Source organism: Lissotriton vulgaris, chromosome 12 (genome assembly GCF_964263255.1).
Source record: "Lissotriton vulgaris chromosome 12, aLisVul1.2, whole genome shotgun sequence".
Taxonomy (NCBI): Eukaryota; Metazoa; Chordata; class Amphibia; order Caudata; family Salamandridae; genus Lissotriton; species Lissotriton vulgaris.
The window spans coordinates 499,321,891-499,335,374 of record NC_141700.1 but is presented as its reverse complement, the minus strand read 5'-3'; the positions used below and the strand labels follow the sequence as shown (position 1 = coordinate 499,335,374).

Sequence of the window (13,484 nt, the reverse complement as noted above, 5' to 3'; positions counted from 1 at the left end):
ACAGCTAGCAGTGCTCGGTCTTTTCCTGCCACGTTTCCTGGGCTGCTGGTTGCAAACTGTGTGTTACCAGAGAAAAGTGGCGGGCTAATGTTACAAAGGAGTACGAAACGCAGATACAAGGATAATACTGCATTAAATGGCAAACACTCAGCAGGGATTAAAGACATGCTTTTGACTTGGCTTACTCTACAGATAAGTGCAGCCGAATTTTACATCACCACTTTTCCTAATTGAGATGGTAGAGCGTTTTTAAGTAATATGCACATTATACGTGGTCAACGCTTGCGTAAGTGGGTAATTAAGTGTAATTAGAGGTGAAATACTGCAATACAACGGAGAACTGGGAATGACATGTGTTGATTACGGGCTAAAGAACTGTTCTAAGAAATCCCATTGTGGTGTGGTGAAGGGTACTAAGAGTCACTGCAGGCTTAGGGATCGGAATAATGGGCTTAAATGAAAGGGTTACAACGGCAATGGTGGGAACAAGGTGAAGGGTGCCCCTGTAATAGATCCCGAATGTATGTGCGGGGACAAGTAACGCCACCAGGTAAACAAATACATGAGGTAGCTAGCTGCATTCAGAGGGGCAAAGTGAGAAGGGGCAGGCTACAAGAGAAATAAAGTACAATGGGAGGCGAAAGACTGTGGTAATTTTCCACAGGGGCTTAAGAGAGGCTTCCGAATTACACGTGCCGCACCATCTGCGGGCTTTAAAATTGTTGCCTGGTAAGAATGCTCTTAGGTTGGGTACGCTGTCTGGACTGGGGGTGAACATATCCCTCCTGGGTACAAGTGGTACGAAACAGCGAGTTGTAGTAGCTAGGTGGGTGGGGGGGCTCTGTCATCGACGGGGGCCTCCTCCAGAGCTGTGGCGGAGTCACAGGGCGATCTGGAAGCAGATGGACAGTAAGGGTACCTCTGCGGCAGAAGGATACAGTCAATACCTCTGCCTGGCACAGTAGGGGTGCCTGAGCCAAGAACCTGGAGCCGAGGGGGTTCCAGGAAACAGGGTTGGCGCCCCGTTAGTCCTTCGGGCGGTCGGGGGGTCGGGGGGCCTGAACCGACCGGGGGTGTGCCTCATCGCTCCGCCCTGACAGGGGGGGCGGGAGTAGAACGAAATAAAGTGTTAACGTATTGCACCGTCAAGAGCATCGACTTACCGTGCAAGATGGCTAATTAGGCATGCGGGTCAGCGAGGGGCTGCCGCATTGGATCGCCTGTAAGATGACCCACCTTATCTGCTACTTGTTATGCAAATAAACCTGCACCACCGTTTTCCACATTTCTGTCTCATGAGTCTCCTTGGTATGAAAGTGGTATGGGGCTCAAAGTGGAGCGAGCGCTGGCGGTGTGGGCACTATGCCGCTGGCCGCGCGACGCGAAGGGGAGCTAAAGCGAGACAGCGTCTTAGTGCCACATGCCGCGCGAGCAGAACGATAGCGCGCCGGCCCGGGAGCCGCCCCCTTTGTCTAACGGCCAATGAGTGGCGATACTGAGCAAGCGGGAGGCGGACTCACGAGACCTATAACTAGCACAGCTAGCAGCGCTCGGTCTTTTCCTGCCACGTTTCCTGGGCTGCTCTGCGCTGTTCCCACCCTGGCCCTGACCCAGCAGCAGAGCGGCAGGCGAGTTGTGAACAACTAATGGTCTGTTTTGTGTTGCAGGCGGAGTCACAGGGCGATCTGGAAGCAGATGGACAGTAAGGGTACCTCTGCGGCAGAAGGATACAGTCAATACCTCTGCCTGGCACAGTAGGGGTGCCTGAGCCAAGAACCTGGAGCCGAGGGGGTTCCAGGAAACAGCGTCGGCGCCCCGTTAGTCCTTCGGGCGGTCGGGGGGCCTGAACCGACCGGGGGTGTGCCTCATCGCTCCGCCCTGACAGGGGGGGCGGGAGTAGAACGAAATAAAGTGTTAACGTATTGCACCGTCAAGAGCATCGACTTACCGTGCAAGATGGCTAATTAGGCATGCGGGTCAGCGAGGGGCCGCCGCATTGGATCGCCTGTAAGATGACCCACCTTATCTGCTACTTGTTATGCAAATAAACCTGCACCACCGTTTTCCACATTTCTGTCTCATGAGTCTCCTTGGTATGAAAGTGGTATGGGGCTCAAAGTGGAGCGAGCGCTGGCGGTGTGGGCACTAAACGCGTAGCAGGAGCTGCAGCGGATCCCGTGGTTCCCCTGACCTGACTCGAGGAGCGGATCACCATACCACATCGCTCCGGGAGGTGGGGAGTCTGGCGGAGCTGCCCACACACTGAAAATGCGGAGCGGTGCAGCATTAAGACTGCAGTGGAAAGGAGGCATGGAGCGCCCTGGCAGGTGAGGAGAGAGGGCAGCCTCCGGAAAGCGCGTGGTCCCGCCCAAGACAGCGGCCTGAGTGGGGGCGAGATGACTGGCCGCTTGGAAGTCTGAGGGGCCCAACAACACTGAGTCAGACCCAGAGGGGGGCCTTGCAGGGAGTGCAACCATTGGGGACACTTTCACGGGTGCCAGGACCCCGCAAGTTAAAATCCACAAGTCCACAAATCTGACACAGGCCTAGACCCCACAAGTCCACCCAGACTCGGGGGGGGGGGCTTTCACAGAACGTGACAACAAAGAGGCAGTGGTGATAGGGAGCAGCACCTCCGGGCCTGACTGAACTGGGTGTGTTGACCTCTTGGGGGCACTCTCTTGGGCACAAGTGTACCCCACTAGCCTACAAGTTTAGCCCAGGCCCGGATCCCACAAGACTAACTCAGGCCTGGAGAAGGGCCTCTCAGGGAGCGCTACAACAAGGAGACAGTGGTGACGGGGAGCAGCGCCTCTGGGGCCGTCTGAATTGAGCACGCGGGGGGGCCCCCGCATACGGGCCTCCAGGTGGTACCTGCTCAGGCGATGGGACTGCGGACCACCTGAGACTGCGCGAGTAGCAGAAGCAATCACACTAAGGGTTGTGGTGATGACCTTGCTGACAGGACGTGCAGCCCGCATGGTGGTGACGGCGCCCAGGGAGGACCCACTTGATGGGATGCTCATACAAAGGAACGAGCTGGGGAGACCCAAAGTTCAAGCGCTTAGTAAACGCTCTGAAGGCAAGGTGGACGACGGCCTGTGAGGCCACACTGGGTGAGGTCTATCCGGAGTAGGCTGCACACGAGGACCGCATCCACTGTCGCTTCGCGGACTAGCGCTTCCCGCCATTCCACGCACCGAACCTCACCTTGACCCTGCGGGTAGCTGCGGGATTCTAATTGTAGTGGTACGGATATCTCTAGTAACCCAAGGGGTGCAACAGACATTTTAACAACGATAACTGCTGCAAGTGGTCGACAGTTCCTCCCAACACAACACGCCGCCCGGGAGCAATAGTTGAAGGAGTGTCCTGAGAATTGCCCTTCCTGGCCCACATCGCCATTAAGTCAGTATGTAGCTTGCGCCTGGCGAGCACTGAACCGTGTGGCCGCAATCACAGGCGCAGGACTCCAATTGCAATGAGACGAATCTACCAGGGAATTTGGAGATGAGAGACGAGGCAGACAATTCGACGTTGAGCACAACATCAAGCAGCTAACAGCCCTCTCAGTGTACGACTAGTTACCAGGGGATACTGGGCGTGGACACGCTTCTGGAGCCGCCTTCACTAATCCAAGCTGTTGCTGCAGCAGGGCTCATTCTACGGGCACTATATCTGGGGAGTGCCTAGCGCGATTGTACTGTTCACAGCGGACTTTGCCAAGCGCCAACTGTGAATGCCCACGGCGCAACAACTCGTGAACTGAACCCCCAACATGGTTGTACTGTTTGCTGTGGGTCCCGCCAAGTGCCTGCCTTGAATGCCCACGGGGCAACAGCTCGTGATGGGCCGCATAAGGGCCAAAATGCAACAGGGACCGCTGCGAGCCGACGCCCTGGACCCCCCACACACGAGGGAGGAGAGCAAAATGGAGCCAGCATCCCCAGCACTGGAGGCCAACATGGATTCCGTCCTTGCGGCAGTGGAGAAAATAGGATCTGCACTAGAACATACCCGGACATCCTTGGAAACAAGGATTGACAAGGTCACGTCAGACTTTACGCTTTTGCATGCAGACCACTGCAAACTTACTGACAGGGTTGCTGCTCAAGGTCAAGTGCTCCAAGATCTCCAGCCGGTCGCTAACAGTCATGCAGCTGCATTACAAGATATGATGGAGCAGATACATGCCCTAGACGACAGGGCGGAAGACGCGGGAGGACGCTCTCTTCGAAACAACATCAGAGTAGTGGGATTACAGGAAGGGGAAGAAGGTAAGCACCCTGAACAGTATACAGAGAACTGGCTGCGAGACCTACTCCCACAGGAAACACTATCGAAGCAGTTTGCAGTGGAACAAACCCATCGAGTGCCAGCCCAGAGGCCTCACCCGGGAGCCAGACCACTCCCTTTCCCGTTCAAACTACTCAACTACAGGGACAAGTACCCGGTGCTACGGGAGACCTGGAAATTGGACGAACTGACAGTAGGTGGAAGCTGCATTATGCTTTTCCCTGACTATACAGCCCTGGTGCAGCTCTGTAGGAATCACTACACACGGTGAAGCTTCAACTCAGAGACTTGCAACTCTCATACTGCCTATTGTTCCCCGCTAGGCTGAGAGTGGTAGCTAAGGGTAAAATGCATTTCTTTGACATGCCAGCGGAGGAGTGAGACTGGCTGGAAGGATCGGGCCTCTGGGCGGTTAAGAGGCCATCAGAATCGGACAATGGTGAGGCCACAGGAAGGAGCAACAGACATCGACTACGCTGGAGGGCACCTTGCGGAGCCACCGCCAGAACGGTGGCCCGAGCCCAGAGAGGATGAGAATGGAACGTCAAAATGTCTTGTAAGCGGTCACGACCCTTGGCACACCGAAGTCTTCCATGCAACGTACAGTGGTGTCGAGTGGATCGTCAACACTGTCGACTGAACTTTCCGAAGAACTCTGTTTGCCGGTGGTCACTCTGCAGACTGCAGATGGTATCCTGGGATGAGAAGGCCGAGAACACAAACATTGTAAAGGACTGCACACTCAAGTACCATGTAATGGGCCGTGCTGGTTTGTTAATGATATGAGGGGGCGGGAGGGGACGGGCGGGGTACTATGCGTGCCTTCTGATGGGCTGTTGCTTGCGCTCTACTGCACTTATGAAGAAACACTAGTGAGTCTCAATCTGGGTGACACTTACGAACACATAGCCAATTCACGTGGTCATTCACAGGCAGATTACTTTCTGTGCACACGCCCCACCAGGCCACACATTGACCTAGTTATACCTTATGAATGGTCACATAGTTTGGACGGACAACCTCGCGAAGTTCGCCCCACACGTTATGTTCTTCATAGTTCACAAGTTATTATGGTTACCACAGACCTGTTCGCACGCACCTGGAAACGCCCGGTGCCTACTAAGATATACCACACCCCTGGTCTCCCAGCAGAAGGTCTACCCCCACAATGGCACGCATTAATATAATCACATGGAACATACGCGGAATGCACACACCCTCACGCAGATACTCCATATTTGCTTATCTCCAAGGCACTCAGTTGGCATCGCACTATTACAGGAAACACACCTAACACAGCTGGAGCTCGACCGATTGCTTAGGCGCTGGAGAGGGCAGGTGCATGACACAGTATATTCTGCACACGCTAGAGGCACACTCATTTGGGTGAGACCGGGCGTCCCGTTTTTTAGCACAGACACGGTAGTAGACCCGGAAGGTAGATACACCCTGGTGAGTGGGATGCTCAATGGTCAACACATATTGTTAGCCTCGATCTACGCTCCGAATACTTATCCAACGCCCTTCCTGACGCGGCTGTCACAGGTGCTAACTCCGTATGCTGGCTCCCCTGGCTGCTAGGCGGCTACTTCAACTCAGTACTTGACATCCATATGGATAGATCCTTCCCCCCCTTCAGGTCACGTCAGCCCGGTCCAACGCACAGACGTTGACGGACTGGCTCACACACTGGACATTACAGGTTGTGTGGCGGGTCCTCCATCCAGCTGACCATGTTTATTCTTATTACTCTGCGACACACGACCTGCATGTTTGACTCAACAGGGTAGTGGGATCCCAGTCTCAGCTGCCGTTGATTGAGACCTCGGAATACCTAGGCCGAACGCATTCTGATCATAATCCCTTTCGGATTCAAATCAGTTGGGAAGCTTATTGACCGCCTATTCCCACATGGCGTCTTCAACCCAATGCGCTGGAAGACCCCAAGTTCTGCTCGTCACTAGGGACAGCCATCCTGACATATTTCGAACTTAACGAAGGCACAGCGAGTAACACACTGATAGAGTGGGATGCCCTCAAAGTAACACTCAGAGGTCACTGCTTGGGCACCACTTGTAACATACAGAAACAGCTGTCATCGTCCATTGCCCACCTCAAATCCCTATTACTACATTACAAGCGTGAAGAAGAGAGAGGGGGTAGACACTCGAACCGCCTAAAGGACCTTAGGACACAGCTAGCAGAGCTCTTAGAGAGGCTGCAATGTCACAATTACGCAGCCCACACAGCCCGCATGCACGCCACAGCAGGCAGGGCGGGCCGCTTGCTTGCCTGGCTGCTGAAGCAGGACCACGCTCGCGCCCCGATTGTGGCGATACGTACACGGGAAGGAGCCTTGGTGTACACACAAAGGGAGATCCACAAGGTTATGATGGACCACTACGCGCAGCTGTACCACTCCTGAGTCCGCTGTTCGGATCCCGAGCTAGAGAGGTTCCTGGAGTGGATCCAGTTGCCTGTGGCTTCGTTCGAACACCAGGAGATGCTTAACTGCCCTCTCACACTGGAAGAGATAGGAGAGGCTGTTGCATCCCTAGCATCCGGGAGAACGCCAGGCTGGACGGCATGCCGGCCGAATTCTATAAGGCCTACCGAGCGTCCTTAGTGCCGCAATTACATGCGCTCGACTCAAAAGCACTGGAGGAAAACACACTCCCCCTTTCAATGCGCAAGGTGTATTTGGTGTCCCTGTTGAAGCCAGACCGAGATCCAACGAATTTAGGATCCTATAGGCCGCTGGCACTTCTAAATGCTGCCTATAAAATACTCGCCAAAGTTCTAGCGGAGTGTTTTGTGCGAGTGGTCTCACGGCTATTCCACAGGGACCAAAACGGATTTGTACCTAAGCGGAGCACATCCCTGAACCTGCAGAGGTTCTTTAAAGTGGTGGCAGAAAGCGTAAAAAAGTGTCCAAGAGTGAGTTGCCTAATGTTGGACCTGAAAAAGGCCTTCGACTGTTTAGAGTGGAGGCGCTTGTCAATGCTGTTGCAGCGCTATGAACTAGGGGGGACTTTTTACAAATGGTAGGCCTCCTGTATAGAAACCCCACGGTCCGGGTAAGGTTGGGCCTGTACATATCTGAAGCAGTGCCGGTGTGTATGCCCACCAGACAGAGATGCCCACTGTCGCCCCTACTGTTCGTGTTGGTGATTGAGCCTCTTGCGGCGGCCCTCTGAGCACTGGTGGGGGAGGGTATACTGCTGGGGGACACAACACACCAGGTATCATTATATGCGGATGACCTGCTGGTGTATGTGAGGGACATTGAGAGTATTCCGGCTCAGCTGGCCCTTGTCCTGCCGGATTTTGCCTCTGTTTCGGGCCTGCAAGTAAATGCCAGTAAATCCTGTCTTTATGCGTTTGGAGGAGGGAGGCACGATCCGGGATATACCCTTAACGGATCGAGAGTGAAGTGGAAAGAGGACACCTTCCGATACTTGGGAGTACAGATATACCGTCAACCACTGGACCTTTTTAACGGAAATCTGGGCAGGGCTGTTACGGCTATTAAGTCGCAGATGCGTTTCTGGGGCACGTTGCCGCTGACAGTCACGGGCAGGGTGACACTGTCCAAAATGGTGATCCCCCCTAGACTAATGTATTATTTTGCCAACCTGCAATTATATATACCGCCGTCCTTTTTCCCCACATTCTCTAAGTTGCTCCGGGACTTCATCTGGGGGACTAGCCGGTATAGGCTGTCACTAGCAAAATTATATCTACCCACAGATCAGGGGGGACTGGCGGCGCCCTGCTTGAAACACTACTACTTAGGGGCACAGCTGCAATGGGTTGCCCGCTGGTTTGCGGATAAAGGCCGGGAAGACACGGCAACTATGCTGCCCCCATACTCAATGGAACGGCTCCTCACACTCTTTCATCCAGCTGTCAAACACGTGACACCAACACCACTCCTTCTGACGGTGGCGTACAAATGCTATGGAAGAAGCCTATTCATCCCCAGAACTCTGGTTCCCTATACACCTGCGTTACTGTTAGAGGGCTCCCCTATTGGGATGTGGACAGTCACCTCTCTTGCTCTGGCGCCTTGGCGAGATGCTGGCATACAGACCTTAGGAGAACTGTACCGGGATGGCTCGCTGGCATCGTACGACTCGCTAGTGGAAGACGAGAGACTACCGCTGGGGCGATTCCTCATACACCGCTCGTTAGGTGCAACCTTGGTTGCTACATGGGGGGACATGTCCACAGAACCCAAACAGCACCTTACCATACAATATCTCCATGTTATGGGGCGAGGTAGGCATTTGGTCCGCAGGTTCGCAGCATCCTTACGCACGCATGCAGCGATCACACTGGAACCTCTCCGGCAGAAGTGGGAAACAGATCTGGGGAGGCCATTAGAAGACAGGGAATGGTAGCGAGTATTGAAGGGACCAGTGCGCATCCCCAGGAACATGAGGCTCCAACAGATTCAGTTGTTCATAGTACATAGGGCATACCTTACACCAAAGGCCATCAACAAGTATTTCCACTGGGCAGATGCAGTGTGCCCCAGATGTGCCGAACCTGGGGTGGGTCTAGTCCACATGCTATGGAGCTGTAACAGATTACCCATGTACTGGCGTACGATCAGCGAATTGCTACACAATAGTACAGGTTGCAACTTGCCCTTTGAGTGAGAGGTATATTTGTTACACCTATTCCGCAGAACGCCAGCCACGAAAGTAACATCCCGGTTTCTGGATCTGGGAATAGTGGTTGCCAAACGATTGCTCACCAGAAGATGGAAGGCGCAGGACCCACCCCACGTGCAGGCATGGAGACACTCACTTTATGCATGGGCTAGAGCGGAGGTGACCGCCATCAAAAGGGAGGAAACGTTGGGATTAAGGAAGGAGCCAATAGCTGCTCAATGGGAAGGTTTACTCCAAGCACTTCAGAGGGCTGATGAGGAACGCACAGAGAGACTTAGGGCAAGGGTAGATGCTGGAATCTATGACCCAGTGCGACCACTATGTTTTATGTATGTGTTATTTAGAATCACCATAAGTGGAGATAATGAGAAATGCTGTTGGAAGGGGATAGCAATCAATTTGTAAGTCTAGCTGGGAAAGCCAAAACGGGAGGGGGGATACCGCATCAAGTGCCGGTCTGAGTTGGGATTGTTGGGTGTTAACTAATTGTTTTTACTCTACTATGTCTGTTTAGCAGTCCATGAGGAAATAGCAGAAGGACTTTACATATTGCACTATCGGAACAATGTAGTCACTAAATAGCAAGACATCCTATACATGAACTGAGCTGAATGTTATCCTTGCACCTAATCTGGTGCGGTAGACGTGTCATGGACTATTACGAGGCTTAACCTGTGTGCGACGAAAATCTGTATCTATCGCTATTAAGTGCTACTATGCATTGAGTGTACAGAGCCTATGACGACTTTCATACATCTGTAACTTTTTTTAAATTTCAATAAAACAGATTTAAACAAAAAAATGAATTTTATGGAATCCATATAAACATAAAGTTAACTCTTTAGTTTAATTTTCTCCCATTTCAAAGTGTCGCCTATACACACAGCAGGCATCTTGCTCCCAGTGGCTGGTAGACAGGGTACCATATTTATACGTGAAAAATACAGCCATTATTTTAAGTGAGAGAAATTTAAAGAGAAGGAAAATTCCCCATATCATGGACATTTTCGCAGAACGTTTTCTGCACTTTAAATTTCTCCCATTTAAAAAAATGGTTATATGTTTGTATTAATGGTGCCACATAAACAAAAAAGTATTCCAGTGCCAAAAGTACATATGACACAGACTCTCACTCACCCGTACACATTTATCATATTCATACGCACACATGTTCATTCATCCCTAACGACCACACACTCACTGCCACACATGGCAGCCCTGTCATAGTGCCCACATTGAAAGTATTTTGTCTAACCATAGTATCTGGTTCTATGGACATTAGGCTTAAACTCAATGTAGCTGGGCGTGAGGGTGTCCGGTAACAATGCACACATTGCTTAGCTTTCAGTAGCTCTCGATTTCTTTCACTAATCAGAAGTAACTCTCACTACAGAAATGGTTGGAGACCCCTGGATTAAAATGTTGCATAGTAGAGTACAGTGGCGTAGAATGCAGTAATGCAGATTGGAGTGATGCAGAGTAGAACAGAGTGGCGTAGAGTACAGTGGCATAGAGTGGTGCAGAGTAGAGTGACATAGAGTGTATTGCAGGGTGTTGTGCTGTAGAATGCAGTGGCATAGAGTGCAGTGGCATTGAGTGGAGTGCTGCAGAGTACATTGACATAGAGTGGAGTGATACAGAGTAGAGTGGCATAGAGTGCGGGCATTTAGTGGATTGGCACAGAATGCAATAGTGCAGAGTAGTATGGCAGAGAGTTCAGTGGCATGAGCAGTGATGCAAAGTAGAGTATCATAGTGTGCAGTGGTATAGAGTGGCATAGAGTGCATTGGCGTAATGTAGAGTGGTGTAGAGCACAGTGGCATAGAGTACAGTGGTATAGAATAGAGTGCAGTGGTGTAGAGTGCAGTGGCATACAGTGCAGTGGTGCAGAGTGGCGTAGAGTGCAGTAGCATAGAGTAGAGTGATGCAGAGTAGAGCAGAGTGCAGTGGTGTACAGTGAAGTGGAGTGGTGTAGCGTAGAATGGATTGGTATAGAATGCATTGGCATAGACTGCTGCAGAGTACAGTGGCATGGAGTGCAGTGGCATAGAATACAGCGGCATTGATTAGAATGGTGGATAGAAGAGTGCAGTGGTAGAGAGTGGAGTGGCATAGAGTGCATTGGCATAGAGCACAGTAGTGTAGAGTAGAGTGGTGTAGAATTCAGTGGCGGAGAGTGCAGTGTTGTAGAGTAGAGTCTCATAAAGTGCATTGGAGTAGAGTGGCATAGAGTGGAGTGGCATAGAGTGGAGTGGCACAGAGTGGAGTAGAGTGGTGTTGATTGCAGTGGAATAGAGTAGATTGTTTTTGAGTAGAGTGAAGTGGCGTAGATTGATGTGGTGTAGGGTAGAGTGTAGTGGTGTAGAGTATGGTGGCGCAGAGTGTAATGGTGTAGAATAAAGTGGTGTAGAATGCAGTGGCATAGAGTGCAGACTATGTTAGAGTGGCGTACAATGAATTGGCGTTAGAGTGCAGGGGCCTAGAGTGGAGTGGTACACCGTAGAGTACATTGGCGTAGAGTATATTGGCAAAGAGTGCAGTTGCATAGAGTGCAGTGTTGCAAAGTGGCGACAAGTGGAGTGGCCTAGAGTGGAGTGGTAGAGAGTAAAGTGGTGTAGAGTAGAGTGGCATAGAGTGCATTGGCATAGAGTAGAGTGCTGCAGAGTAGAGTGGCATAGAGTGCAGTGGTATTGAGTAGTCCAGAGTAGAGAATAGTGGCTTAGAGTGCAGGAAAAGTGTATACCTTTTACAAACATCATCAGTAACAAGCTCGCTAACATAAAGACCTTGCATAAGATGTCATCGTACATGCCGATAAACGTGCACCATTTATGTGATCTAGTGCCAGTGCTAAAGCTGTAAAAAACGTTAAATGAACTCCATACATGCTTTCAAAATCTTAAATCTGCAATAATTAATTTAAAAACCTCACCCGCCTGTAGCCAAGTCAACCATTTGGTATTAGATTTGAATTTATTCCCTGTGGGACATGTCTTAACGACTCTGGACTGTGACAAAAACGCCCGATTACTGTCTATTGTGGGAAAACTGAATTGATTTTCACATCCCAAATGGAACATTCATTGATGATGCTTTTAAAAAACGCTGCAGTCTCAGCTGAGCTCGCTGAGCAACAATCTTGTACTACCTGAGAAAGGCTCAAGCCCGAAACGTGGTGGAAATATATTTTTGTTCTTTTGTGAGCACTCTTGTTTGTGTCACTTCTTTCTTTCTTCATTTCTACCTGCAACCAAGTGGAGTGTAGTACAATAGAGGGGACTATAAAGAGTGGCAAGAGAGTTGAGTAGAGAAGGTGAACACAAAAGTATTTGTCATCATAAGGGAAAATGGGCCCTGCAGCCAAGCAACACCAAGAGGAGAGTGGTGGGTGGTAGGCTGGCAGGGTGGGAAAGATGAGCCGGGGCAGTGAGGTAGGGTTTCAGTGAAGGTGATGAGGGGGACTTTCATCCAACGAGTTCTGTGACCAAATGATCAAACTATTATGAGGTGTGTTGGTCAGCCAGTTCCTTGTTCTAGGCCTCTGCTTTTTATTACTTGTGGTGATGAAGATGAGACTCATTCATGCCTCATTAAAGACTAGGGCTTCTCTGTGTTCTGCAATCCTGTTTGCTGCAATAAGCATTCTTGTAAACCTCACATCTGTCCCAACTTTGGGTTTCTTTTCCCTCTTGTCATAAATCATCAGCATGGGTCTCAATAGACAAAGAGGACATGTTGTCCTGACTCCAGCCCCAGTCCAGCCGTAGTGTTACTCACCCTGGCTGTAGGTGCTGCCAAGAAGAAGGAAGCAGGAGAGGGCCCAGAGGATACTCATGTCTTCACCGTGTGGCTGCTCTGAGAGACTTCCCCCTGCACACAGCTGCTCTTATACCAGTATACCTCCAACCTTGAGCCAGTGCCCAGTGAGAACTGTCTGGCAAACAACGCAGCCGTAGCACCTGTCGGAGGTCCAGCTGCTCACAGGCCTTGGAGTGATAGCGACATTTCAACACAAGCTGTGGTGGTGCACGATATCTCGTTTGGCGCAAGCCTCTTTCCTTTTTGTGAAACCTCTGGCTTTTTCTGAAGATTATTCCTTTTGCAGTATAGAGAGAACCTGTAGTTATTGCCTGAGCAGCGGTTTTCTAGCATGCTTGTTGTTAAAGCGGGAGTGGGGAATGGATGATGCAAGAAGAGGGCAGTAGGTGAACCTCATATTGCAAACATGGTCTTTGTTTGGAAAGAATACGTTTGGAAAGACTTTTTGTTATCTGTATTATTAAAGTTTTAGTGTACTGGTGGGTAGTCATTTGGGGCGTCTTCTGATAGAAACTGATTCGTTGGGCAGGGGAGGCACGCCTAAAAGGCAAGCTAAAGCAGCTGCCATGGAATACCACCACTAGGAGGCGCCACAATATAAGAAAAGGTCAGAAAATTGAATATGAAGTGCAAATGCTGGAAAACAATTCTTGGTGAGAAACATCTGTGCTGTCCTCACTATTAGTGTGG

At 50.9% G+C, this 13,484-nt stretch overlaps 1 protein-coding gene across 2 annotated transcripts in view; it reads right to left on the bottom strand.

Annotated features, from left to right (window-relative positions):
• The window catches only part of LOC147677597 (chymotrypsin B-like), a 90,784-nt gene extending 77,829 nt beyond the window's left edge, over positions 1-12,955 (bottom strand). The window contains exon 1 of one of the 2 annotated variants that reach the window (XR_015302445.1): positions 12,753-12,903. Coding sequence is in view for 1 of the 2 variants with exons in the window: in XM_086945252.1 (XP_086801378.1) it covers positions 12,753-12,810 (58 nt within the window). In the remaining variant the exon portion in view is untranslated. Of the gene's footprint in view, positions 1-12,752 lie in introns of both variants that reach the window. The other variant, XM_086945252.1, reaches the window with a different exon arrangement.
• Between the last annotated feature and the right edge of the window lie 529 nt (positions 12,956-13,484).